This window comes from Leptinotarsa decemlineata, unplaced genomic scaffold (assembly GCF_025532065.1).
Source record: "Leptinotarsa decemlineata unplaced genomic scaffold, Ldec_3_MD MMD2_tig00001064_RagTag_RagTag, whole genome shotgun sequence".
In the NCBI taxonomy this organism is placed as follows: domain Eukaryota; kingdom Metazoa; phylum Arthropoda; class Insecta; order Coleoptera; family Chrysomelidae; genus Leptinotarsa; species Leptinotarsa decemlineata.
Window position 1 is genome coordinate 379,937 of NW_027412558.1, and position 27,928 is coordinate 407,864.

A 27,928-nucleotide genomic window follows, 5' to 3' on the forward strand; every position below is an offset into this window, starting at 1 on the left:
AATGTTCGGTGGTTTACATCGAGCAGAAATGTTCGGTGGTATACATCGAGCAGAAATGTTCGGTGGTATACATCGAGCAGAAATGTTCGATGATATACATCGAGCAGAAATGTTCGGTGGTTTATATCGAACTTCCATTTATGCAATTTACAAACGGGATAACCTAAAAAATTGAAAACAACTCCACTTACTATAAATTCTTTATTTATATTATTTTCTGAATATGGCACTCATGCTCTCTCGCAATAATAGAAAACGGAGACTACTATATGGAATACATTTGATCTTGTGAGCAGAAACCCAACAAAAATGTTAAACATATTTGATTGTACAACAGACATAAATTTACAAATATTAACAATGTATTTAATACCAGTCGGGACTCCCTTATGAAAAATATGACAGTAACAAAATAATTACAAAGAGAAGTATAAAAAAAGATTTGTCACGATTGCTTGCACCCCGGAAAACCCCTCACCGATATACAAGAGATTGGTTTCTTCCACCTACTGGCCCTCTTCGAACTTTGGCTTTGTTGAGCGTTCCCGTACGAATGACCAGCTTGTTGATGCCTTTCGGCTTCTGAAAATAGATAAAAACTTGGAGCCAACGGAAAGTGCGAGAAAAGTATTGAAAAGTTAAGGAATATTTTACAAAGTGTAGCCCTGAACAAATACTGAATTCTCCCAAAAGCACACAAATTCATCTCTATTCATTTTGTTTCGTCATCAAACCAAACAACACCAAAACCTGTTAGAGAAGCAAAAAAATTAAAAAGGACATGAAAAATGTGTGAAAGGGGAGAAAATATTTTGCTCATAACGGTTTTTTGCAGTTTAACTTCATACAAGTCCGGAAACAACTCCACAAACACATACTCTGGGGTAGGAGTCAGAATAATGGGCATATGATATGCCCAAGTTCTCATGTGAACCTTGTAGGTGAACCTACGACTTTGTCGGTCATACCTACAAGGTTCACATGAGAGGTGTAAGTATGACCTACGAAGTCGTACGTTCACCTACAAGGTTCACATGAGAGTCAAGGGGTAAAGTGTTTTTCACCTGAACTTGGGCATGTCATATGTACCTCCCACTCAACTTGAATCATCTTTCAGCTCCTTCGAAAAAATTGTACAAAAGTTTTATATCTTTATATCACCCACAACTTTCACATACAACTTATTTCAGTCTAGTTTTAGCTGAAATCGTGAAAGTCCCATTTCCACCCCTAAAACTCACCCCATTTCATCCTTCTGTACCTTGGATCGACATTATTTAATGTTTTCCTTAATTCCCTCTATTTTGATTCCTTCATAACAAATTTTAAGCTTTGAAAATTTCAAAGGAAATATTTCAAGCGGAGATTAGTTTTTTTGTAAAAAAAAATATTTGGCATTTTATTTCTCTCGCGTTTTGTGTATTGATGGGGAAAGAGAAAGTCCAAGAGCTGAACGCATGTTAAATCATTCACACGAAACGCAGCCTTTTAAGCAGCAAACAAACAGGAAAGCTGCCCGAAGATAGCTCCGAGCTAACTTACTTTTTTAAACAATCTACTAGCGACTACAGAAACAACTGATCATTACCGTTGAGTTCGTGCTCGGTGAAGTACTGGGCGTCGTTCAAGCTGTCACCCAGGTCTTCGTAGTAATGGTCAACCAAGTAAGGCAGTACCGTCATATTGTGCCACTCGTCGCCTTTTAAGGGGGGCACTGGCACTCGAACGTTCGTCTTGGGCGGTCGTCTGGAACACCACCTGTGAAATACAGACAAAATGATTGAAAACAGACCTAGTTCTAAATTTTCGGGGGTAAAAATTGACAATAAATTTAAATTGGACTCCAATAAAAAGGAGCTTTGCAATGAGAGTAACTTATAATTAACTTGGTTTGTCTGCCGCTAAATCGGCTTATTTCTCACTCACTGATTCTCTCTTGGTCTTTCTATTTACAAAACTTCTTCTATGATCTTCAACTCTTTGGGAAAATGTACTCCCTGTTTGGCCAATATACAGTTTTGGGCGAAAGCCACAAGTCCTCCTGATCTATCCATTGCATTTATTATGTGGTAAACCTTATTATGGTTTAGAAGAGTTCTATGAGAAGAGTTTTCTCTAATTTATTTCATCATCTGTATTTTTAATATATAGACAAAGTATGGTATACTGCATTTTGAAAATTTTAAACTTTTCTGTGTATATGTCTTTCATGTGTAATAATATCTCTTCAGTATCCATATGAATTGTTAAACGTATGTCAATATTTGTAATTTATACTCAATAATAAAATGAGTGAACGTACAGGCTGATTTTGGTTAATTTTCTTTTATATTCGTATCTTATTATTATGTCCAGTTTCTGGAAATCCTTTTTTGTACTGACTATCACGTTTTTGTCAGTTACTGCTTGGATGTATTTATACACTTATGCTTTTCAACTAAAAAATGAACACAAATTTTTGATTGTTTTAAGAAAACAAACATTGTTGTCGACAAACAAAATGCATTCCATTCTTATACAAGTCTTCTAGTTTGCTCTAGTAAATATTGTCAAAATATTACTTGACATTGAAGGTCGACAAATTTTGGCTAAACTTGAGCATTGCCCTCCATATCGTTTTTATTTAGAACCTTTGGTTTTGTTTGTTTACTCGTATTCAATTGAGATATAATATTATGCTTATGGCTCTTGTTCAAAATGGCCTAAAGATAAATATTTGTGAAAGTAAACAAAATAAATGACTTCCTGATATCTCTGAAGCTATTTGTATGTTTTATCAACATATATTTTGGCTATTATTGTTCATATAATGAAAAAAAAAGTCTGTCCGATATATTTTTCATCACAGTGACAACTTACGAGGTCTTTTCAAAAATCCACCTTCAATCTCTACAAAGACCTACAAAAGTAGAACTGATCGTCAAATTCTGACTTCACAACAAGATCAGTAAACAATAGTACGAAACTTACAACATTTGAAAAATTCCGTAACAAATAAATATATAATCATAAAATTTCATTACTGCAACTTTCACTTACGGGTGCTGTCTTACTTGCTGAAGTGAAAACCTCTTTTCCGGATCCTTTTCCAGCATCCCGAAGAGCAGACTCCTCAACGGTTCTCCAATTTCATCAGGTATCGTAAACTCCCCCTTTCCTATGCTCTCGAAAAGCCTATAAATATTGTCACCTTCGAAGGGATAGAGACCAGTTGTTATGTTATACCTGAAAAAGAAAAACGATCCATAACTTAGATAACAGTTCACCGAGATCTGTTTTTTTCCCGGGCTAGGACGCGACGGATACTGAAAACGTCAAAAGTTTTTTATTCGTGACTCAGAAAAGGAATGTACTTACAGCGTCACTCCGCTGCTCCAGATATCCACTTTGAAGCCTGGGAAAAATTCCAAACCGTTTGCTATTTCTGGAGGTTGGAAGGCAGGTGATCCTTGGCCGATGAAACAGGTGTCGTCTTTGGCAAAAAGGTCAAAGGTCTATAAAAAAACAATACTTTGCTTTTGCACAGAATAACCCATAGCCCTGTATAAGCAATAGCTTGGCAAGGTCAAGTTCACTTCGAAAATAGTCGATATAAAAGTTAAAAATAGATGGTATGAAAGTAAAAAAACATTTTAATTTTATCGACTCTTGTAGCATTTGGGTAATGAATGAACAATGTTGATTAAACGTGTTGACGGAGATACTGGGTAACCAGATCGACTTATCAATGCAATAAAAAATTATCAGAAATATATAAGAACTAAATACAAGGTCTGTAAAAAAAAATTGACGATTACAAACCATATACTCATGATTCGTCACCAGTTATGATTCTTTTAAGCAAGTTTGGATCTCCGTTGACGTCATTCAACAATTTCTGGCCGATGCTCATGCAAAAAAATGTTTTTGTTCGTTTTTTTTTTTCATCATACCCAATATCTTCAATTTTCTGAGTAACTGTACACGACATGAAAAAGGGTTAATTAAAAAAAAAATAACGAACAATTATATATTCTATGACAACTGAAAAAAGCATCAATTATCTGACATTTCCTTGTTGGATAATAAGACAATGATCCAATAACTCAGTGATTCCCAAATTATGCGCTGCGGCTCCCCGAGGCGCCGCCAAATTTGAGATCCCAAAACGTTGCTGCTTTGAAAATTTTTCTCCAAATGAAAGTGTCTTTCTTTCATTGAACGAAGAGACTCCTTTTTCCGGCTTTCTACTTTTCCGATGAATTTTTCCCAAAAAAAACTAATCACTCCTAAAAAAAATCGGTTTAAAAGCATTTTACTTCGACAAAGTCAATATTTCCAACGTTTCTACTGCTAGTTTTTATTTTTATTATTATTACACACTTCATATTAGCTTCATCTGTATGTATGTATGTTTGTAACTCTCAAGCTTGGGATCTGTATTTGACAGAATAATCGACATTGCTTGATCTATTCGCGGGCAGATGGAGCTGTCGTAACCTCCTTGATATAATTCAAACTCACTTGTATATCAAGCGCCCGTCGCTTTTTTAACAATAATACTATTAGGTATTTTTCGTTCTTTATTGTTTTAAGTTTATTTAAAAAAATATATTTTTAACTTTTTAGTTCGATGTTCTTTAAAAGCGTGTTTTTTTGTTTTCTAAACTATATTTATTGATGACAAACTTCACTAATCCCAATATGAGTATCCTATTTTATTTGCTGATTTTGCATCGAAAATGTGGTCCAACTAAAAACTGAAATATCAGGCGTCGCTCTACTGAAAGACGTGTCCACACGTGACGACTTGATCAGAGATAAATTGTTTCTAGTAGATCAGCATATTTACAAATCATCCACACACAACGAAAATCTTGTATTCGATATTTCGTTACAAACTCCAACGACCCGAATAATCTATAATCGCTCGATAATTACGACTCATCAATTTATTTGAAGAGAAGACGATCGTAAATAGTCTTATCTGCCTCACAAAAATACCAACCACGACAACATCTAGCACGAGCAAAGACTCGAAAAATATCCAATACATCCAGCAGTCATGCGAGCGGCATGCCACAATAGAGTGAGATTTCAGTCGGTTATCGCATAGAGAGAACAATGCCCTGTATTTGGACTTTCTCTTGCTAGAACGTGTCGGAGAAAATTCGCGAGAAAACCGCCAAAAACATCCCGTACAGGCAGAAGTCGACGTTACAGAATCGAGTGGTGCCGTGAAAAGCAGAGACACTTCAACGCACCTACACCGACGGGTCGTCTTTGTTTTGTTGTGATCGGCTTGTTTACTTTCGCCGGGTATTTTTTTCGCGCCGTGACCTTTGACTGCGGTGCATTTCTGGGCAGGGAAAGAGAGAGAGCGCTACCGTGTAGTGTCGCTGATGAAGCCATGGTTTATATCATCGGTGGTGCGGTGGTAACGTCCGTCGTTCTTTTAGTTTTGCTGAGGTATTTCGATTTTTGCTTTTATTTTTTTTTACTCCGTTAGGTTGGCGTACTGCATGATCGGGTTTTCACTTGTTGAGAGATGCACGCTAAATTGATTCATTTTTTTTTTAAAGAACACTTCAATAAACATTTCCTAAGGGTATTGTGATATCAATTCAATCGTTAGTGAAAACTATTTCTTAATATCAATAATGATCAGTACATTATGTACTGATTGTGATAAAATCATTGTGACCGAGAAATTTCGAATTTTAAACAATCGTACCCTTTTTGTTCTAACTGAATACTTCGCCAAAAGATGATTCCCAATCAAAAACGCCTTTGGACTTTTATTCTTTTAAAATAAGTCCTCCCCGTTTGACCAATGTGATAGCTGAGTTAGGAACAAGTCAAGCTACCCCATCCTGACGGAGCTAAGTGTCAATTTTGGCCGATTTTTCTTCACAAGATAATTGTTTTCAATACACAATCTTTAGCACCGTAAAAAACAAAAGTTTCTTTCTGGATCTACAAAAGTGAGATGTCTATTCTTTGGTCGGAGTTGGTCAAAAAATAATAATCTTTCAATATAGTCGAGCTATGTTGCACTTGAGGCTACTGTCAAAGTATCTTCAAGATAATTCAATTGGGATAGAGCTAGTGTATCAAAATACCATATGATTTTGAGGGCGATCTCCAAAGCGTTTTTTATTGTTTTTCCTTGAACACTTTAAATGATAAACAGCCATATGAGAAAGTTTTCCTCATCCCTACCAACCGTATTTATAACAGAGACAGTACAACAGCAGAACCTAAAAATTATTCATCATTTTGGTACACTAACGCCATCTTGATTAATTTTTTTCAGGAACTCTTTTTCAACACAGAAATTTATTTCTACTTACAAAAAAGCGATGAATGAATATGAAATTATACAGATTTTCATGGCCTCATGTTTACAGAATATCAAGCAGAATAAGCTAAATAATGAAAGTATTCCAAATACAAACACGACTGTGTGGTTTCGTAGCTACTCCCTTTTAATTATACAACAGCTTGGCGGTAAATTTAAATTTGGAAAAGTATTTCCAACTAACTCTAACAAATTATGATAATTGTGGAACTGAAAGCGAGTTCAAAGTTGTTAGAAAAATGGATAGTGACAATTACAGACGTTTCATAATACCAAAAAATACCAACAACTACAGAATTAACATAGTTTCTGTCTTAGAGAGGGTCAACAAGCTCAATTGTTTCAATTGGCGGAATATTGGAAAATAAATTATTTATCAATTAACAGATTGCTGTTAATGCTAAAATATATTTTCAATATGATTCACTAAGTGTATTGTACATCCTATATTGAATGGTTCTAATTGAAACTGATTATATTTAAAAGTTATTCTATTAGTGTTTTTCTATACAGTGAACAACCTGGAAAAATAAAAATGACCTTCATTTGGCAAATGTGTATACGGGATTTAATGCTTCATGATAATAAAGAACCTCTCTGCTTCAATCAATCAATCATGATATATTTTATACACAGATTAGTAGAATTCTAAACATATCATAATAGTGAAAATGTAAAAACGAAATGGTCTGGTCATCAAAATACAGTCTATCTTAAATTATTTTCGGAATTGAAAATCTGTTTTTCCGTTGGCCAGCTGTCCCACCTAAGAAAGACAACCCTCAAAAGGCGACACTTCTATGAGCTGAAGATTAACGAGGTCTCACCTTTCAACGTGCGATTACTAGCACGATTTCTGAGGAATTCCACAATGAATGTTTGTAACTCACTTTTAAAAGTTAAACCCACCAAGGAAACTAGAAATTCAAGAAAAACTCACCTCTGCTACTCCCAAATCGGATATTTTCAAGTCACCTTCGAGGGTCAGAAGTAGATTTCCGGGTTTAATGTCCTTGTGAACGACTCTCATACTGTGCAGGTACTCCAAGCCGTCGATGAGCTGCAAAAAGTACCCATGTGCCTGACAGTGAGGGAATTTTTTGTCCGGACTCGATTCTAACATACCTTGCAGAGAGCCTACGCAAAACTCCATTATGAGATACATCTTTTGCTTTTCGTGGTTGTAAAGCTCGTCCACTAAATTCACCACGTTCTTGTGCTTGAGCTTACGAAGTAGTTTGATTTCCCTGAAAAAGACCACATAGAATCTTTTTGTCAATTGAAATCAACTTATTAATGAGCAAGAAGGATTTTAGTACTCTTATGAGTGGGTGACATGTCATAATTGAAATTTACAATTTCCTTTTTCAGATATAAACTCAAAATGGCAGCCCTGTTGACTTGGCTTGTCGGTTCTATCAACAGCAAGATGGTAAGCGAGTTTTTTTTCAAATGAATGTACACAATAAATAATAGCAATTGAATAACAATAACAAACTAACACACTAATTGGTTCGAACTCTTTTAAAGCTGATTCATCTAGATGTAAGGAATTAGTTTTAGTCATCTGATGATGGTAATTTGGTTAGCGAAATGCACGTCAAGATGTTGTTTAGAAAAAGTATTTAAAACACATACATGAACCGAAATAATGAAAAACCTGTACGTTCACAACCAATTATACCTTTGCACATTTTGCTCGCCGTTCGGTATCCTACGCAGCTTTCTCTGTTTCAATATTTTCACAGCTCTTCGGCACAACGTTTCAGAGTCCAACATTTCTTTCACCTTCCCGTAAGAACCTTCCCCAAGAAGGTCTCCCATCACGTACCTCCCCACGAGTTTCAGTTTTCGTTTTTTCTTTTGGTAAATGATTTGATCACTGTCTACTCTATGGAAAAAATTTGCTATGTTAATGTTCTCAAGATCGTCATCGAAATCCGCACTGTCCTCGTCGTTTATCCATAGTTCTGCATTTTCTTGGGCCTCCTCTGAGGGTACTTCATCTTTAGTACTGAATATCACATTGGTTATTTCTTTATCATGGTCGGATCCATCGGCACCTTCACTGTCGAAACTGTTACTTATGTTACACATTATATTGTCCATTATTTGCTCGATTTCAAACGAATATTTCACTTTTATAATGACATTTTCGTCATTTCTGATATTTTTGTTGCCATTCCATAAACAGCTGTTTTCGCATGTTTCCGTTGGCGACAGTGGCCAGTTACGTAACTGTCAACGTTTGTCGGCAACACTAGAACTAAGTCAAACAGTAAAACAAAACCCAGTCTGTCTTAAAAATTGTGATTCCTTGTTCGCGAATGTACTTCATTTTACCTATTCATCCGTTCCCGAAGTCTATGATAATCGCACTAAAATAATACTAGTATAAATTTCCAATTGAACAATTCAAAATACATTAGGCTTGAGTAGACCCTGAAACATATTTAGTTGTACGATTCAACTGTTTATCTTCTGATGTTAACATTTGTGGAATTCACTAGCACTATCATCAATAAAAATTTTTCACCCAGTGTGATCTGACAATAATATCTCAATTTATAATGAAATAAAATTCATATCAAACCAATGGACGATTTAGTGAGTTGAAAGAAATATTCGATCTCGAAGTAATTCAAAATGATTACGTTATTTACAGTACCAATTATTAGAGAACAAAATCTTTGAACTGCATCGAAACAAGTGAATCATAAACAGTGATGTAAACGCAAAATTGAATCATAATCATCAATTTATTATCAGCTCGGTTCAAGATAATTATCAAAAATTAATCTTTGCACCAAATGATTTGTACTGGAAAAAATGACATTAATTGCAAGTTGTTTTGTCATATGCATCCCTATTGAATAAAAATAATCAGTTACATATTTCCGAAGAAGATAAAAATCGCAAAAATTGAAAGATACACTTTTGACACTTTTTCTCGGCACCATACATTTCAAAGATGAATCTAAAAAATACGTTCCGTGTCATCCATTAGAACATACTATGTTCTAAGGTATTCAAGGACGTGTGTTCTGTGTCATGTCCTCTGACTGTGAATGTCACCTTGGCTTTTAAATCTGCCTCTCTTGAATTGGTTGGTTGAATTTTTTCATATTTACATTTTTTATCGAGTTGTTTTTTTCATGGTATCAATAAAAAGTATGTAGATTTGGGTAATGTTTTTTTACTGCAACCTGATAGGCATTCAGTGTTTGTGTGTTGTGTGTACTCGTTTTAACTTAAAAAAATATGGGCTTAATTATATCACTTATAGACAGTATTTATCAGGTTTGACCTCTGCATATTAATTAAACAATGCGATATCAAACGAATTTGAAATTTCAAATAAATCTGTTCTTTTGAAGGGAACAGTTGTCGTTCTCAATGCCGAAATGTTTGAAATTTTAAAATTGTTATTTTATGGTGTTTTTTTCATTACCAGTTTTACATATCATGTAACAACTGTATTTTTCCGCTCGGTAGCACTCTGGGGCATTTTGCAATTATTAACTTTATCAAAACGCATAGACTGTGTAAGGCACCTTTGCATAATATTATTGTCTGAACCTGTTTACTGTAGTTTGAGTATACCTCATTCTCATTTTTGATTTCCAGCTATTAGGCAGGACAGAGAAATCTGTAGAAGAAGGAAGTCCTGACAAGCAATCTTCGAAAACCAAGGAGAAAAATAAATCAAAGCGTGGTAAACCACGCCAAACTTTGAAAAATCAGCATGAAGAGCCATCTTTCAGTACAAGTCTGTCCACACCTATAGAAGAAATTATTGAGGAAAGTCTCACAGAAGGGGCTAGTGCAGACATTATCCCACCTACTGGAACAAAGAAGAAACACAAATCTAGGAAACCACATCCAAATAAAAGTGAAGACATAGACTGGCCAGTAGATGAAGACGAGATTACCAAGAAGGCAGTGAAGGTTCAAAAAGAAGTTGAAGCAGATGACGTAGGGTTTTCATTTCCACCTGTTAGAGAAAAAGGAAAGAGAAACAAGGACAAAAAGATTGCCAAGAAAAAAACGGATATTCTTGACCCTTCCGTACCTCAAGATTTCTTTGTATTTGTCAAAGACAAACCACCAAAACCTGGTATAGTCAATAATTACCAAACACGAAAGGCAAAACAAGCTGTTATAGAAACAGTGCCAGATAGAGCAAGACGGTTCTCAGACTCATTTGAGAAAGTCCAATTCCAAGCAGTTGGCAACAGAATTGAAGAAAAGTGTCAGCCTGAAAATTTGGTTAAACCAGAACATAAAGAAAGCAAAAAGGTATCACCACAAGTGTCATACGCTAGTGTTTTAACAAACAGTACAATCGAATGTGATGAAGAAAAAGTATCAAACATCAATAGTACTGAATTGATAGAACTACAATTAAAGCTATCAACTTACTCAAACTCGACTGAATCCTGCAGCGGAAGCAACTTCAGCTCCATCGAAATACTGAATAAAATAACTCCAAGTGCATGCGAAAGCCCTGAAGAAATAGAGTCACAATTTGAGGTAATCAAAGCTAATGATTTAGTCAGTTCAGATCCCAACTGTATATTCATCACAGAGGAGGCCAGCACTGAAGTTCTGAAAGACTCTCCAGTCTGTGCCAATGATGAGGAAGCAGTAAAGAAAACCGAGAAAGTTCCCGTGTCAGATTCTCTTGAATCTGAGTCAAACGAAATCGAAGATCTTCCTGAACTAGACATATCTAGTGAAGAATTAAGAGACCTAACAGCAGCTGAAGGTGATTTAGAACCTGAAACACATCCGGTTGTTTTCGATCTACTTCAACATAGAGAAAGTGATAAAACTGATCTCGACAAAGAAGTTTCTGTACCAAATGGAACAGAGAAATTTCTTGAAGTAGAAGTTACATCTGGCAATGAACCATCCACTGCTAACAATCATCAGGGGAATTCTGATCTGCTGGAAGAACTTGATAGAATTGATCTAGATGAAGTAGCTCATATATCCAAAAATAAAGAGCAAGTTCTTGAAATTAATCCAACATCTGGTGAGGAGGCAAAATTCATATCATCAGGAGAAGTCGATTCCAGTGCTGACAATAACTACTTTGATTTTGATCAGAGTGCAAGCAATACTAACAGTGATCTGGCTGAGTTTGCTCAAGCTATTGAGGAATCTTTAGGTGTCCAGAAAAAGGGGTCCATACTTCACAACACTGCCAACTCTTCCAAACAGGAATCTTTATTGGAATTCATCGAACTAGAGAAACAATTGTCTGAATTTGACAAAGAAATTGTTTTCGTTTCCGAACCTACTACTAAAACCCAACAAAATCAGGACCTGTCTCAAAGTATTCCCTCTACGGTGGAAAGTGACCAGAACAGCAGTGTAGGGTCGTGTCAGTTCAAGTCTCCTCTGGAGCACAGCAGCTTCTCCGAGAAGGCTGCAGACCACTTTGTTTTCCCGGACTATTCCAATTCAGGAACCTTTTCTGGCCCCGAATTCACACCTCCGGAGTTGTTCAAGGATATCTTGCCGGATATACTCACCAATAGTTTGGTGACAAAAGACCAAGCAGAAGACTTGGACAAGCTGAACGAGTCTGCAGCTTTATCAGAAATCAGAAGGAACACCCCTCTGGAATTGATCAAGGATTTCCAGCAAAGTCCAACATCGTATCAGATTGCTGATTCACCAATTGCAGTATCTCAAACATCAGGAATTTCTAGTGAGGAGTTTCAACCAAACCCAGCAGACACAAGCTCGTTTGGATCAGATCGGATTGAAGGAGAAATTCTCTGCGCAGACTCACGGCCCCAGTCAGGCGCATTTTCTTCAGAAGATTCCGAGACAAACATCAGGGTCATCACTTCCAGGTTCATCGAAGAAGAGAGATTTGTTAGGAAATACAGCTACTGGACGGGCAGCTGCGAACAATTGGAACTGTTAGCGACACCTATCAGGGAGAACAAGAAGTTGACTTCGGAAACGATGCAGCAAGTCCGCGTTTTGACTCTCAATGATCTCGAACATCAGGAATCCACTTTGTACCGCATCAAGAAGGAATGGATCATAGAGTTCCGCGTCGGTCCTTCGTTGTTCGGCAGGAAGGTGTTTCTCTACTGCAACTACCCCTTCGAGAAGGCAGGCAAAACGGCAGAGTTCAACAGAAATAAATATCAACTTCTAGAATGGGCTTGGGATGAAGGGTGTGAAAACGCAGACGACACGGCTGCCTTCATTCAGATAAAGGCTGCCGTGGCTGGAAGTTTCCACTATTTTTTCACATACGAAAAAGGGTGAGTAATTCCATTGTAGATATCTAAGTTTATAATAATAATGAGCACTCTTCAATATCGGGATGAAATTTCAAACGAATCTGTTATCATTCGATTGGGACTTCCACAAGGTTCAGTCCTTGGTCCAGTCATACTCTTTCTGATTTTTTTATTCATTTATAAAGGGGACAATCCCTATTCTAGAAAAAAATCTAACCTATTATAGTACATAATAAAAGAATATAGGAGGAAAATTTGAACAAAAGGAAATGAAGAAGTGCAAACTTATTTCTTCTGAGTCAATTGATATGTGAATTCCGCGATTAATTCTGATCTAAATATATATTTCCATCTTAAATTCTATCAAATTACTATCGAAGTTGAAGCAAAAAGTTCTGTTATTTAAATTTGTTCTGGATATAATTTTATAGCAAAATTCATCAGAATTTAAATGTAACTCATGAGATCCCAAACAGCAGTTTCGAGCTTTGATTTACACGATCCGTTTCACAGACTCTTCAGCATGCAGCGTATGATAGTGAAATATTTGGCAGCAGTCCTTAACACAAACCTTTGGTCATATTGTTCGTAATTTTTTGGCTAAAACAGCACCGTAGTCATGACTCAGCCACCGTATTCAACAGATTTGACCCCTGCGAATTTTTCTTTTTCCTAAATTTCAAGAGACCCATGAAAAGACAGTATTTTGCGACGAACAAGTGTATTATACCTGAGGGGAACTACTTTGACGGGGACAATACAGAAATTGATGAATATTTTTATAGTATTTCCAATACCAATTGGAACAGCACAGAGAAGGAATTCCCGCCTCGACATAGGCGTCGGCATATTATTTTTCAGTGGTAGTTTTTCAGTTAGTTATTCTTAGAATCATAGCAATTGATCACCCCATGAAAAAGTTATCTCAACTGAATTTTTCCAGCATGGGTAATTATGAAAAACTTCGAAATTTAAGGTAGTTCATATCCGAGTCGAAAACTCTTAAATATAATGAAAACACAAAAAGTAATCACACCTAATTCTCGTCAAACATATATTTACAAAATAATAGAGGCTAACAAAATTGCTAGAAAAATAAGAATTCTTCTTCGCTATATTCTGATGAGGTGGAATCATCACCGGTTTGAATAACGATCGGATTTATGGAACTTTGCACATAATATTTGTTCTCTTCTTTTATAACGTGGGCCACACAGTTCTTCCACACATCACTATTACCTACTTCATTCACCACTCGCCTCATATTGTCAAGTACTACAGCATTCAAAGTCGGTGAATGTCCGCTTTTTAATCTATTTGAGACAAAATTAATTTGCAGGTAGTGGTTCCACTAGTTAATTACCGAAAAATCAATTAGGATAATCATCATTTAACAAAGTCCACATCGGACCAAAAAACTTCAGGTATATAAACAGCTAACCCTTGTCTTTAGATTCAGTATCAATTTGCTTCCCTGAAGATGCTAACCTTGTTAGTGAAACGCACGTCGAGTGCAAAAATATCAGTTTGGTGTTGGGGTAATTGATCTCTAGAAAAAGTTTTCAAAAATCGGTTTGCAAAACCACTCGCTACCTCACCTAACCCCACAAACACACGGCACTGATGAAGAAATATTGTGAAACGGACAAAAAATTAGTATTCAGCCAGTCCAGCTAGCCGAGCCTTTATTCCTTCAACTACATTTGATAGCAAGTTTACTAACTATTTGGGATACTAGTCCAAATAGTTAGTAAACATTTCTTGCCACAGGCAAGAAATGTTTATGACTGTACTCTTATTTTTATTGCCGTTCCAATTGGGAATGGATAGACTATACCAGTTAATTTTTCTGTTAGATTTGATGTTACTTCAACATACTTCCCTGTAATTTCCATATTGAAACATTCTTCCAGGGAAAATTTTGAAAGACACGGCTCAGGTTATTTCCTCGTCGATCCAGTTCTGACATACGGCAGAAACGAAGATCTCCCCTTGGATTGCATTCAGTGTCAAACGGTTCTCACTAAAGGTTTAGGATCGTTCTCAAAATGGGAAAGCAAACTGCGAGTCGCAAAGGAGTCTGGATATAACATGATCCATTTCACTCCCATCCAGGTGTGTATATTTTTACCGGAAAGGAACTTACAAATTGTGAATTTGAACCACGTGAATTTCAGGAGTTGGGCGAATCGAATTCTTCATACAGTTTGAGCGAACAGCTGCAGTTGAACCCGATTTTCAAGAAAGATGACGGGGAAATGCCAACATTTGAAGATGTGGAGAAGCTTGTGTCGAAGCTTCGAGAAGAATGGAAGGTAAAATGAATCATGCTTATTATTTTATTGAGATACTTCACAGTGTGGAGATTGTACGTCAGTTACAATCATTACTGTAGATTGAAATCTCTGAAATGATCAAATATTTTACAGGTATTATTAGTGATAATATTAATTTATTAATCATATTTATTATGCTTCATTGTGAAATTTGCACTGAAGAGTTTACAAAAATGCAATGAGTGTTTCTTTATACAATAACTTCTTCAGGAGTGTTTAATAATAAAAAATTAATCTCATAGAAAAATTATTTGCAGGTGACTGAAAATTCTTAGAGAAAGTGAGAGTTATTGCAATTACATTACTCTACAAAAAATATTGATTACTCATATACGTGGACATTGATCAATAAGCTTTACGAGGGCGGTGTGAAAAGTTTCCAACCTAACAAAGATACAAGACAGTTTTTCAAAATTTTCTTTTCTCAAAATAGTCTCCTTTTAACACTACACACTTCTCGGCGTTTTTCTCCGCAAAATAATTGTTCACGAAGATGACGGCCTCTTCATTTGACGAAAACCTCTGTCCTCCGAACGCAATTTTTAGATGAGGGAACAAAAAGAAGTCGCTTGGGATTAGATCTGGTGAGTAAGGCGGATGTTCAAGCAGTTCAAACTGTAGTTCGTGGATTTTCGCCTCGGCAAGTGTGAGACGGTGCCCTTGTCTTGTTCAAACATGATTTCGTTTTTCTTCGAATGGCCGTTTTTTCGCAAGTTCTGCCTTCAGCTCGTCAAGTAATGATGCGTAGTATGGTAATGGTTTTTCCTTTTTGAAAATAGTCGATTGAAAGAACTCCATGACTATCCCAAAAAACAATCACTTTCCTAGCTTTTTTGGAGCCGGTTCCTCCTTTGCAGTCCACTGTTTGAACTGTATTTTTGTTTTGGGCGAATAATGGTGTATCCAAGTTTAATCGGCACCAAAACTCGGATTTATTGCGCCTAAAATGCGCCTACAGAGCGTTGGAAATGTTCATTCGAACACATTTTTGGTCTAACGTGAGCAAACGCGGCACCCAACGTGCTGACAACTTTCTCATGCCTAAATGTTGATTAAATATGTGACAAACACGTTCTTTCGGCATGTTCATAACCTCTGATATCCCTCTCAATTCAATTCGGCGGTCGTCTAGGCACCATTTGGTGAACTTTGGCGATTTTTTCGTCGGTAGTTGCAGTTCTTGGTCGTCCCGAAGTTCGTCGTCTCCCAAGCTCTTACGGCCACGTTTGAATTCAGCTGCCTAAAATTTCACTGTGGTAAATGATGATGCATAGTCCCCCTACACAGAATCCAACTCATCTTTGATTTGCGTAGGCGTATTGTCTTTCGAAAACAGATATTTAATGACAGCTCAATACTCGATTTTGTCCATTCTCATAAAGACACTCACATCAACTCACTCAAGCGACTGTTACATAACAACTGAGCGACCAAATTGGCTGAAACTGTGGTGAGTACCTGTCAACAGATGAACAACGATATTCACTAGCTTTTATTTACCAGTGCTGCCATCTTCATGTCGAGGTCGGAAACTTTTCAAACCACTCTCGTATCTCAACTGAATGAATTGTTAAATATTTATTCATTTGTTTAATTTCAATTGTAACGGCAAAACTCTGTTGAATTATAACCAGCATAACCAGTAGAGCTCTTAAATTAATTGGTTTTGTCTATAGAGTATAGACACGCCTGAAGAAGCTAGTGTTTAGCGAAACACATTTGAATTTAGTAGTGATTATCATTGCTTTTGTTTTTTTAACATTAAGTTTCATTTAATAGGTTTTTAGGTATTTTTCTACTTTCTCTAGAACTTTATTCATTCTGTCAACAGTTTCTTCTAAATTTACTCCAGTACAGGCCAATAAGGTATCATCTGCAAATAAGTTGATAAATTCACAGTCTCTGCTCTTGTCTCTAAGCATTATTTTATAGCCTCTATTTGTTAAATTGATGTCTCATATATACGTTTTACTTTACCAGACTTTGCCAATAAGATGTTCAGATCTCCGGTAATAAAACATATTTTGTTTTGATTTTATTTCATCCATTGTCCTATATCAACTCAAAAATTCCGGTTTGTTATGTTTAAACATGGCCAGACACTGCTCAAAATCATCAAGACAATCTTGTTTTGGTCAACAGTGAGCTCCCGCTGCACCCACTTTGAACAGAGCTTCCTCATAGTCGAATGCTCATGCAATATAAAGCCAACACCTTCTTTTGATACCTTCACAATGTCAGCTAACTCACCCAACTTCACTTTTCGATAATTCAAAACGATTTTGTGGATTTTTTCATGTTTTCTGGTGTTACTGCCTCGATTGGACATCCACTGCGTTCTGCATCATCGGTGTCTCTACGACCACGTTTAAAGTCAGCAAACCAACATTCAGTTTTTGTTACTGATGAAGCGTGGTCGTTAAAACACTTTTCAAGCAGTTGCTTCTCTTACACGGTATTTTTTCCCATCAAGAAACAGTGTAAAATTAAATCACGACATTGTTTTTGATTCATTGTTTTGAAAATAACAAAAGTAGTGTTACTCCTAGCACGACAACTCACAAACTTATGAGTAGAATATAATGAAATCTCAACAGCTTTCTTCTGAAGGTTAGTACTAACTGAAAAAGAGGTTAATGTAATAAGACTAGGGCCATCTATGTATTAGGCCCGAAAGTGTTCAAGCTAGATAGTAAGATATCGTATTCTTGTCGTTTTGCTAGAGCTATTTTTTGTATTATACATATTTCAGTTGTAATGTGATGTAATAATGACTGAAATGACTTAGGGGTTTTCTTCAAATGAAATAAAAATTCAATGAAAATTCGTCAATCACAACTGACCGAGTTATATGTGAACTTTTTAGTCTCAGCATTATTTTAAATGAGTAAATCGGTACATTTCACCTTGAACTTCCTTTTAAGATAACCTCAATCTGCGACATCGTCCTCAACCACACTGCGAACGAAAGCAAATGGATCCAAGCGCACCCAGAGGTGACCTACAACTGCGTCGACTGTCCCTACATGCGCCCCGCGTACCTCCTCGATGCCGCCCTCCACCAGTTCTCCATGGACGTGAAAAAGGGCCTGTATGAAGACCGGGGCGTTCCCTCCGAAGTGGACTCTGAGGAACACTTGAACGCCATCCGCCATCACCTTCGGCAAAGCGTTTTGGAACCCCTGAACATCCCGGAGCTGTACATGATCGACGTTAACAAGTGCGTGGCGGAATTTCTGATGTTGGCTCGTACCGTTACGCCTGCAGCTCAGAATAGAGGGGAAGTAACGGAAGAGCTCGAACTCGTTCAAGACCCAGAGTACAGAAGACTAGCGGCTAGTGTGGATATGGACTTGGCGTTGAAACTGTACAACGTCTACTGGAATGATACTTTTGATGAGGAGTCAAGGTATGATATGACAGGAAGGAATATATCAACTGCTTTAGGTGGAAGTATGTTTTCAATCAATATTACTGAGGTTTTGTCCAACAAACTGATCTTTCTCTTGAAGATGATCACTTGGTGATCGAAACACGTGTCGAGGTGTAAAAATAACGTTTTGGTGTTGTGAAAAAACTCCAGTAATATTAATTACTACACCAAAGGTCCCAAAGAGTGCATCACATGTCTTCAATCCAATGAAAACCTTACAAAAGAAAATAATTAGCAACTTCAATTACTCCATCTACTTTTAGATCAGCATTACACTTGTATGGTTTAAATAGATTATCATTATACTGAATTCTCTCCACAAACTCAACCCAAGCTGTTTCTTTCAATATATCAGAAATAATAATCAATAAATTAGTCTTATCCAAAGTACACATCACTTTTTATGAAAAAAACCTAAACATAAGCTGTGAAGATAGTGTTAAATTCTTCTTCACAGCCCAGAAGAAGAGTTTTGTACGTTAAAAAATACAAATGATATAGCGAAAGTACATAAATGGCGTTATCAGTGGACTGTAATTTTAATTGTAATTAATTTCGATACGAGAGCATCAAAGTTACCTGATGGTTGGAGTTTTCCTCTTGGATAAGCTGCAATGGGTTTTCCCAGGAGCTCCTTGCAATGTTTTCTAGCTAACTTAACTGTTGATGCATATACTCGTTGACACAACATTCACAAAAGGGATAAATAGCGGTATATCGAGGAGATAGCGAACGAACTGATTATATCGTTTTCAAAACGGTTGCGATTCAACTTCAAAATCATTCACAACACTGAATCTTCTTTCTGGTAAGTCATAAAAAAAAAACCATAAACAAAAAACTTTGAATGCTCGGTCTCGCGATAAAGACATCGAACTGAAAATTGAAATGTTACCGGTTTTCCGGACAGTTTAACTATTTTTTCAAAGAAATAAATTGAACCTGTCACCCAACCAATCTTTTTTTAGAAAAATATGTCTTATTGTTGAAAAATAAACCAATTACAGATTGAAACGTTGCTCCGAAGAGTTGAAAAAGCAACTCGACTCTCTCAACAAAACCGTCACCGAGGAGGTTAACGGAGACCTGAATGTAGCCTTGGACAACGTCATTGCCGGCGTGAGGTACCACCGTGTTCAACCGGATGGTCCTAGATTCAAAGAAATCACCGCGAGCAATCCTCTAGTCTACCGATACTTTACCGATTTTGGAACTCCGAAGTCTCTTAAAGAGCATGAAGAGATCATGTACAGCGATAATGGGAGATTTCTGATGGCGCACAATGGATGGGTCTTGAAATCAGATCCGCTGAAGAATTTCGCAGCAAAAGATTCCAAAGTAAGTATTACCTGTTCATCATTGATCGAATCAAATCGAATCCAGAAAATAGAGTGATGTCAGAAAGGAAATTCATCTCTCATAGGATTTCACAGGGTTCTGTCCTGGGGCCATTAATTTTTTCTGTTGTTTCTCAGGTGTACATCAGACGGGAACTGATTGCTTGGGGAGACAGCGTCAAATTGAGATTCGGCGACAAACCTGAAGACTGTCCCTTCCTGTGGGACCACATGAAGAAGTACGTCGAACAGACAGCTAGGATTTTCGATGGCGTGCGGTTGGATAACTGTTATTCGACGCCGATACCTGTTGCGGAATACTTATTGGACTGTGCGAGGAGAGTCCGACCCGATCTGTATGTCGTGGCTGAGCTCTTCACCAATTCCGATATGACGGATAACATCTTTGTGAACAGGTACGTTGAACATACAAGCGGGTTATATGAATACCGAGGAATCATTTACTTGATTATATTTTGATTTACAATTAGGACGGTTAGATGAGAAATTTTCAGCGTGAGGCTGACAATAAATATTTGACATTTATATTTTTCAGGGTTCACTGAAGAAAACAAGTGAATAAATATAAAAATATATAAGTTGAAAAACAGAACGGCCACACATTTTTATTATTTGTTTTGAAATCGCGACTTTGAAACCCAAAATTTCAACTTGAATCTCGAAATTTCAACTTTAATCACCAATTTTCGACAATGAATTTCGACTTTAAACTTCAAATTTGTACTTTTACCTCAAAATTTCGGATTCTAACTCAAAATTACAAATTTTATTTCCAAAATTACGACTTTAAACTGCAAATTACGACTTTGGCTTCCGGGTTTAAATTCCAAATTTCGTCTCTAAACCCAAAATTTCGCCTTTAAACTTCAAATTTGTACTTTTACCTCAAAATTTCGGATTCTAATTCAAAATTACAAATTTTATTTCCAAAATTACGACTTTAAACTCCAAATTACGACTTTGGCTTCCGGGTTTAAACTCCAAATTTCATCTCTAAACCCAAAAGTTCGCCTTTAAACTCCAAATTATGACTGTAAACTCCAAATTACGACTTTAAACTTCAAATTACGACTTCAAACTCCAAATTACGATTTTCAATTCCAAATTGCGACTTTAAAATCCAAATTACGACTTTCAATTCCATATTACGACTTTCAGTTCCAAAATTACAACTTTGAGCTCCAATGTCCGACTTTAAACTTCAGATCTAAACTTTAAATTTCGACTTTTAATTCCAAATTCTGCATCTAAACTCAAAATTACGACTTTCAATTCCAAATTACGACTTTCAATTCCAAATTACAACTTTAAACTCAAAATTACGACTTTAAACTCCAAATTACGACTTTAAACTCCAAATTACGACTTTAAACTCCAAATTACGACTTTCAATTTCAAATTACGACTTTCAATTTCAAATTACAATTTTCAATTCCAAATTGCGACTTTAAACTCCAAATTGCGACTTTAAACTCCAAATTACGTCTTTCAATTCCATATTACGACTTTAAACTCCAATTTACGACTTTCAATTCAAAAATTACAACTTTGAGCTCCAATGTCCGACTTTAAACTTCAGATCTAAACTTTAAATTTCGATTTTTAATTCCAAATTCCACAAACACTTCTGAAGTATTGAATCTACATATTTGTTGAAACAGAGCTTGTTGTCTAGAATTACCCCCAAAATCTGCATATTCAACTTTTCTAACAATTGCCATGTTATTCAACCCATAATCGAAATAAATTGTAGGCTTTGATCTTCTGAAAACTAGAAGAACTCTTGCTTATATTGAGGTTGTTCCCAAAATCCTTAAAACGTTTAAATTAAATTTTGGTGGATTATACTTTCTCTGATTGAAAAAGTCAAGAAAATTGGACAGGTGCAAGAGAATAAATTTGAATATTGCATATATCTTTTGAACACAGTAAATAATTTGGTGGGAAAAACATAGAGTTGCCTTCCAAGCAGTTGATCCGGCTCGAAGGACCGATAATGAAACTTTTTTGTGTAATGAATCTGTTTAATACCGTTTTAAATGTAACTGTCATTCAACATGACTTACAAATTTCTCAATATTGATTTGTCTTAAAAAAAGTGACTAATCTGTCAAAATACATATTAAACGTATATACAGTGTCTTCAACAAAGGTACAGGTCATCAGCTTCAAACGAATCAGCAATGCCGAGCAAGTTATTTTGATGAAGATAGAGTTTATTACCATTAATTCTCGTTTCTCTCCGCAGACTCGGCATAACCTCCCTGATCCGCGAGGCCATGTCCGCGTGGGACTCGCACGAACAGGGACGCCTCGTATACCGCTACGGGGGCAGTCCGGTAGGTTCGTTCCACCAACCGAGCGTGCGTCCTCTCGTGCCTTCCGTCGCGCACGCGCTCTTCCTCGACCAGACGCATGACAACCCCAGCCCCGTGGAGAAGAGGTCCGCCTTCGACCTGCTGCCCTCCACCGCCCTGGTCAATATGGCGTGCTGTGCGAGCGGCTCCAACAGGGGCTTCGATGAGCTGGTGCCCCACCACGTGCACGTCGTCGACGAGACGAGGGAGTACACCGAATGGAGAGAGGAGGGGGTTGAGGTGGGCCCTGGGATCGTCACGGAGAGGAGCGGCTTGATAGGGGCGAAGAGAGCCATCAACGATCTGCATTTCACGTTGGGGAAGGAGGGGTTCAACCAGGTGAGGATTACCCCCTTTCCTTTTGTTGCAAAATAAGTGAATTTAAACTTTGAATTTTAAACTGGCAATGAATAGTGGCTTCTTCGTTTCTAGTAGTGATTTTTGTAGGTTTATGTTGATCAAATGGACGCTGACATCGTCGCCGTAACGAGACATTGTCCCGATACACACCAAAGCTACATCCTGGTAGCTTTCACGGCATTTAGCCATCCCAATGAGGATGCAGAAAATCATCAGAGAGGCATCAAACCCCTGAGGTTCGAAGGGGTTCTTGAAGAGATCGTTTTGGAAGCATCCATCAGCCATGTCAACAAAAAGTGAGTAATATTTTCTTCATCATAAATAGTTCCAAGGTTTGAATTTTCTCACCATGTAAAAAATTCTTCATACTTTCAGATCTGGTGGCTTGCAGTTTTCCAAATGGGAGAGGTTTGAAAAAGATTCAAAATACATAAACGGTCTCTCCGAATATGAAGTTTCTATGAAGCAACACATCAATGTTACCGAGTCGGATATTTTCGAGAAAGTTGACTCTGGCACGCAAAATGTGACGCAACTCAACTTTAAAAACTTCAAACCAGGATCTGTCGTAGTAGTAAGGTATGTATAAATATCACAAGGAAAGTAGAAAATATATACTACTCTGCTCAAAAAAGGTGGAATTTAATTTTTCTCAAAAAAATCTTTATTCGTCAACACGCAAAACACTTCTGTCTTTCATGCCTCTCACCAACAAACTAAACATACTAGGCCAACATAAGAACCAACATAAAAAAAATCGCTGATCAAATGTACTTGGCCCGCGAAATTTGAACGTTCGTTTTATTTTTTGAACACCCCCCGTATACAAAAATAAAAATTCGGGCTTTTGTAATAAAAATTCAGCCTCAAAGTTATATTTCTAAGTTTCAACAACAAAATTCTATGTATACCTCCTAAATATGACTTTTTAACTGATCCAACAGAAACTTCACTGCAAACTCAATTTCGTTTTCTGTATATAGGTACAAAATTTGTACCAAAAAAATGGATTCTTTCCTGTGAAAAATTCGAAGAGTTGTTACGATTATCTCTGAATCACAAACTTACTTCACCATGGAAAACCAATGTGCTAGTCTAACCTTAATTTGTTTCATTCAGAAGGTATAATTATTTATGTACTTTGTAGAGTGTCTTTGCCAGAGTCGATGAAAAACGCTGTAGAAAAGGTACGAAACCTCATCGATAAATTCTCTCTGAAGGAGCAGACTGACCTCTCCGCCATCATCAGCAAAATGACCCTCGGCGATTTGAACAGAGCCTTGTATAGATGCGATCAGGAAGAGAGAGACGAAGGATTTGGTTTCGACACGTACAACATCCCCAACTTTGGTCCCATGGTGTATGCCGGTTTACAAGGTGAGGACTTATTCTGAACCTCGTTAGTTAGAGTTACAGTTTTCTTGTGTTCAACAGTTTTTGTGTCCCAGACTGAAGAAGTGATTTCTTCTAAAAATGTATTTTTTTTTTTTAGGATTCATGTCTCTGCTGTCTAATATCAGACCAAGTAACGACCTAGGTCATCCAATGTGTGCAAATTTAAGAGATGGAAACTGGATGATTGGTAAGATTTGATATTTTGACTTGAAAAATTTATCGGACTGTAAGTGTGACATTTGAACTACTTCCTGTCTTGGTTTCTGTTTAAATCGATTTGTTTTTAGATTTCATTTGGAAACGATTGAAACTGGACTCAGGTACTGAAGAACTAGGCCATTGGATTGAGGAGAACACAAAATGTTTTACGGACATACCCAGATATCTGGTTCCTTGTTATTTCGACATGCTAGTCACCGGCATTTATATTCTTCTAATGGAAAAGTGTTTTAACTCAATGACAAAGTGAGTAGTATTTGCAAAGCTACTTGTCCAATTCCTAACTCTAGCGCTTGTGTAATTTCTGCTTTCAATTCCAGCTTTGTCAAGAACGGCTCTACTTTTGCCAGAGGCCTTTCCTTAGGATCCGTTCAGTTTGGGGCGCACATCAAGTCCGCCGACTTGCCGACCTTGTCCCCGAATTTGGCCCCGCCGAAGCCTCTTACTAGAAAGACCGACAGCGGCGAAGTGGTTCAAGCATGCGTAACATTATCTGCAGGTAAAATGTCCCCCCTCTCCCCCTTGTTTTTGAATTGAAACTTATTTGAAATCAGGTTTACCGCATTTTTCCGTCGGTTACATGAGAAACTGGGGCAGAGACACTTTCATCGCCCTGAGGGGCCTGTTCATTCTGACTGGGCGCTACCAAGAAGCTAGAGAACATATTTTAGGTTATGCAGCCTGTCTGAGGCACGGTTTGATCCCCAACTTGTTGGACGGGGGAAGAAATCCCAGGTGAGGACCTTTAACTCACTAGATTGTGTCATAAAAATATTTGTTTTCATCACTGCCAAGAGATGGCGCTCTTTTTCAATATGTTCATACTTTCAAGAGTTATCTTTTTTGTAGATTCAATTGTCGAGACGCAGTATGGTGGTGGTTGCACTGCATCAAAGAATACGTTACTGAAGCCCCCGATGGCATCTCCATCCTCTCCGACAAAGTATCCAGGATATTCCCCAAAGACGATTCTGCGGCTCAGCCTCCAGGAGCTGTGGACCAACCTCTACATGACGTCATGCAGGAAGCGTTGAACGTTCATTTCCAAGGTTTGGCCTTCAGAGAAAGGAACGCCGGCAAGCAAATAGATGAGCACATGACTGATCAGGGATTCAACAATCAAATCGGAGTGCATCCGGAAACCGGTAAGACAAATATAATCAACAGCCATGTAAACAACAAACTCGTATTTTTAATTCTAAATAAATCGACGACATTTTCAGGGTTTATTTTCGGCGGCAATCAGTGGAACTGTGGCACTTGGATGGACAAGATGGGCTCTTCCGATAAAGCGGGCAACCGCGGTAAACCGGCGACGCCCCGAGACGGTTCAGCCGTCGAACTAATCGGTCTTTCGAAATCGGTCATATCGTGGCTCGCCAAACTCGATGCCGAAAAGAAGTATCCATATCCAGGCGTTGAAAGGACCCACAAGGACGGCAGGATCACCCGTTGGACATTCAAAGAGTGGAGCGATAAGATACAGGCCAACTTCGAAAAGCATTTCTGGATCAATTCGAAACCGACCGAGGGGGAAATTCGGCCGGACCTGATCAACAAACGAGGTATCTACAAGGACTGCCACGGCGCCAGCCAGGAATGGACCGACTTCCAGCTAAGGTGTAACTTCCCCGTCGCCATGGTGGCCGTAAGTGTTTGATTTTAAATGAAATTTGTGGTCCTTCGGGTCGGATAATTTTGGAATAAGTTGTCTGAATGCACATTTTGATTCGTTTACAGGCGCCAGAACTTTTTTCGCCCTCGCACGCCTGGGAAGCCTTGGCTCAGGCGGAGAAATACCTTTTGGGACCTCTTGGAATGAAAACCTTGGATCCCAAAGATTGGGCGTACAGAGGAGACTATAACAACTCCAACGATTCCAATGATCCTACTGTGGCCAATGGATTCAACTATCATCAAGGACCGGTAAGTGAGACGCAAGGTATTGTTATCAATAATTGATTACCAGAAAAGATAAAAATACAAAATTCCTGGAGAAATAGCAACTATTTCCCCGACTAATACTACGCTTGGGGCTTCGTTCACGAGATGGAGCTGTTACTAGTTAACAATTTATTTTCTTATAAGTATATATCTCTCCTCCATACAGACTTGCTTAGATTATTTCAAGTTTTGATATTGTATTTTCTTCAGGAGTGGGTTTGGCCGATAGGATTCTTCCTGAGGGCCAAGTTGATATTCGCAGCGCAAAACGGAGCTTTGAAAGAAACTCTAGCCAGTGCCAAATTGATCTTGTCCAAACATTTCGTCGAGCTACAAACGTCTCCTTGGAGGGGGCTCCCCGAACTAACTAACACCAGCGGATCCTACTGCTCCGACAGTTCCAGAACACAGGCATGGAGCATGTCTTGCGTTCTAGAGGTAATAAAGATATTTTTGTACGAATAATCTCGAGTGAATGTCGTTCACGTTTCAGGTTCTGTACGATTTACAAAAAATTGAGTCGAGCTTGAATCTGCAAGGCAACTGACTTGGTGGTGATATAGTTATAAGAAAAAGTAACGGAGTCTCGCGACAACTTTCAGACAAAACCATACTGAGCGAACTGGTGGAAAAGACCAAATCCCCATCCCCGAAGTTCATGAAGATGTTACGCAGGCAGAAAATCCACACGGAGATTGTGTCTTCGCTCGACGAAATCAAAATTATGTGCCACGGCCTCGAAGACGGTCAAAATATAGCGAACTGTCCTTGTTTTATAGAATCATTTTCAGCATTCAGTGATGGTTACTTCAAAAATAATCAAACTCTACCAGGTGAAGTGATCGATTTGGGTGACTTTGTGCAGACTGAGAAAAATTTGCTCGTAGCTAAAAGTTTTCATCGCGATTCCGCGGTTGTGCCTTTTTATCAACGTGGATATCGCGAAAATTGTCCTGGGATCTTGCTAGATATCAGGAGATTCCAACCAGCCTTCTCTGGCATCACAAATAAAGATTGCGTAACAACGAAAAACCATGCAAGCGTGTTCGCCAACTACCTTTCTCGTGTTACGACAGGTACAGGGAAACGGAGAGGCACTCCAGTAGATTTTGACGAAATTGTGCCCTTGGCCGAGGATATGCTGTCATTTTCTCCCCGAAACGGACCAGGTGATGACTTGGAGCTGGCTGCGGAACGGCAAGTGTTGCTTCTCGATCCCCTGCTGTTAGATTTAAATTCGAGGAGGACTAAGCAGAGGGTGACTCTGTCGGAGCACAAGAAGATGGTGCGGATCACGATAATATATACTTTGGCTTTCTTCGCTTTAGCTCTGGTTACTTTTTTCAGTATCTATTTGCTTTGAGGGCGGCTCGCGTTTTTTTATATTCTACAAAAGACTGTTTTAATGATTTTAAACGATATTTATTTTTGTGTGTTTTTACGAATATGCTTTCTAATTGTTACGTTTATTGGTAGCTTTCTATTTCAGAATTTATTCCTGTTGCAATTTTAATGAAATATAGTCATTTACAGATGATCGAAAAATAAATAGGTTTAAGAAAAAAGTGGAGTTTTTTTGTTAAAATTCGTTTGTCAGACCCTCCCGGGTATAAGTTTGAAACACTTGAAAAAAATAATGTTTTTCTGAATATGAATGAAATCTCTCCTCAACAACATGGGTCCAGAAAAGGTATGTCAAATGAACTACCAATATATGAACTTATAATTGAGAGTGGCATACCCCAGGGTAGTGTGTTAGGTCCATTGCTTTTTATTATTTATCTAAATGATATTAACCACATTTCTCGATCACACTGTATAAATATTTTTGCAGATGATACATACAGGCAATGGGGAATGTTCCTCAATTTGGGTTATTACAGCAAATGCAAGTTTGAACAAAATAAAGTTGAGTTT

General features: G+C 37.6%; 2 protein-coding genes across 3 annotated transcripts; one reads left to right on the forward strand and one right to left on the reverse strand.

Moving 5' to 3' along the window:
• Positions 1 to 182: 182 nt before the first annotated feature.
• Positions 183 to 8,922, reverse strand: Lkb1 (Lkb1/serine/threonine kinase 11). 2 transcript variants are annotated; one of them, XM_074175474.1, is made up of 6 exons: positions 8,025 to 8,912; positions 7,281 to 7,587; positions 3,358 to 3,494; positions 3,040 to 3,225; positions 1,589 to 1,758; positions 183 to 582 (listed from the first exon to the last, which is right to left on the reverse strand). In XM_074175474.1, exons 1-6 carry the CDS (start codon positions 8,447 to 8,449, stop codon positions 446 to 448), a joined length of 1,362 nt encoding a protein of 453 aa, XP_074031575.1. In that variant the 5' UTR covers positions 8,450 to 8,912; the 3' UTR covers positions 183 to 445. The 2 variants fall into 2 exon arrangements, with proteins under 2 accessions (XP_074031575.1, XP_074031576.1); XM_074175475.1 differs by having other exon boundaries at positions 345 to 582; positions 1,543 to 1,758; positions 8,025 to 8,922.
• Positions 8,923 to 9,729: 807 nt separating this feature from the next.
• On the forward strand, positions 9,730 to 27,394 carry LOC111517270 (glycogen debranching enzyme). Its single transcript, XM_023173356.2, has 20 exons — positions 9,730 to 9,885; positions 9,968 to 12,630; positions 14,523 to 14,724; positions 14,787 to 14,924; positions 17,870 to 18,354; positions 19,386 to 19,716; positions 19,854 to 20,131; positions 21,985 to 22,432; positions 22,541 to 22,749; positions 22,829 to 23,032; positions 23,601 to 23,830; positions 23,946 to 24,035; positions 24,136 to 24,313; positions 24,388 to 24,566; positions 24,622 to 24,802; positions 24,917 to 25,212; positions 25,291 to 25,715; positions 25,808 to 25,993; positions 26,222 to 26,449; positions 26,505 to 27,394. The coding sequence occupies exons 1-20, from the start codon at positions 9,745 to 9,747 to the stop codon at positions 26,556 to 26,558; spliced, it is 7,146 nt and encodes a 2,381-aa protein (XP_023029124.2). The 5' UTR covers positions 9,730 to 9,744; the 3' UTR covers positions 26,559 to 27,394.
• The last annotated feature ends 534 nt before the right edge of the window (positions 27,395 to 27,928 follow it).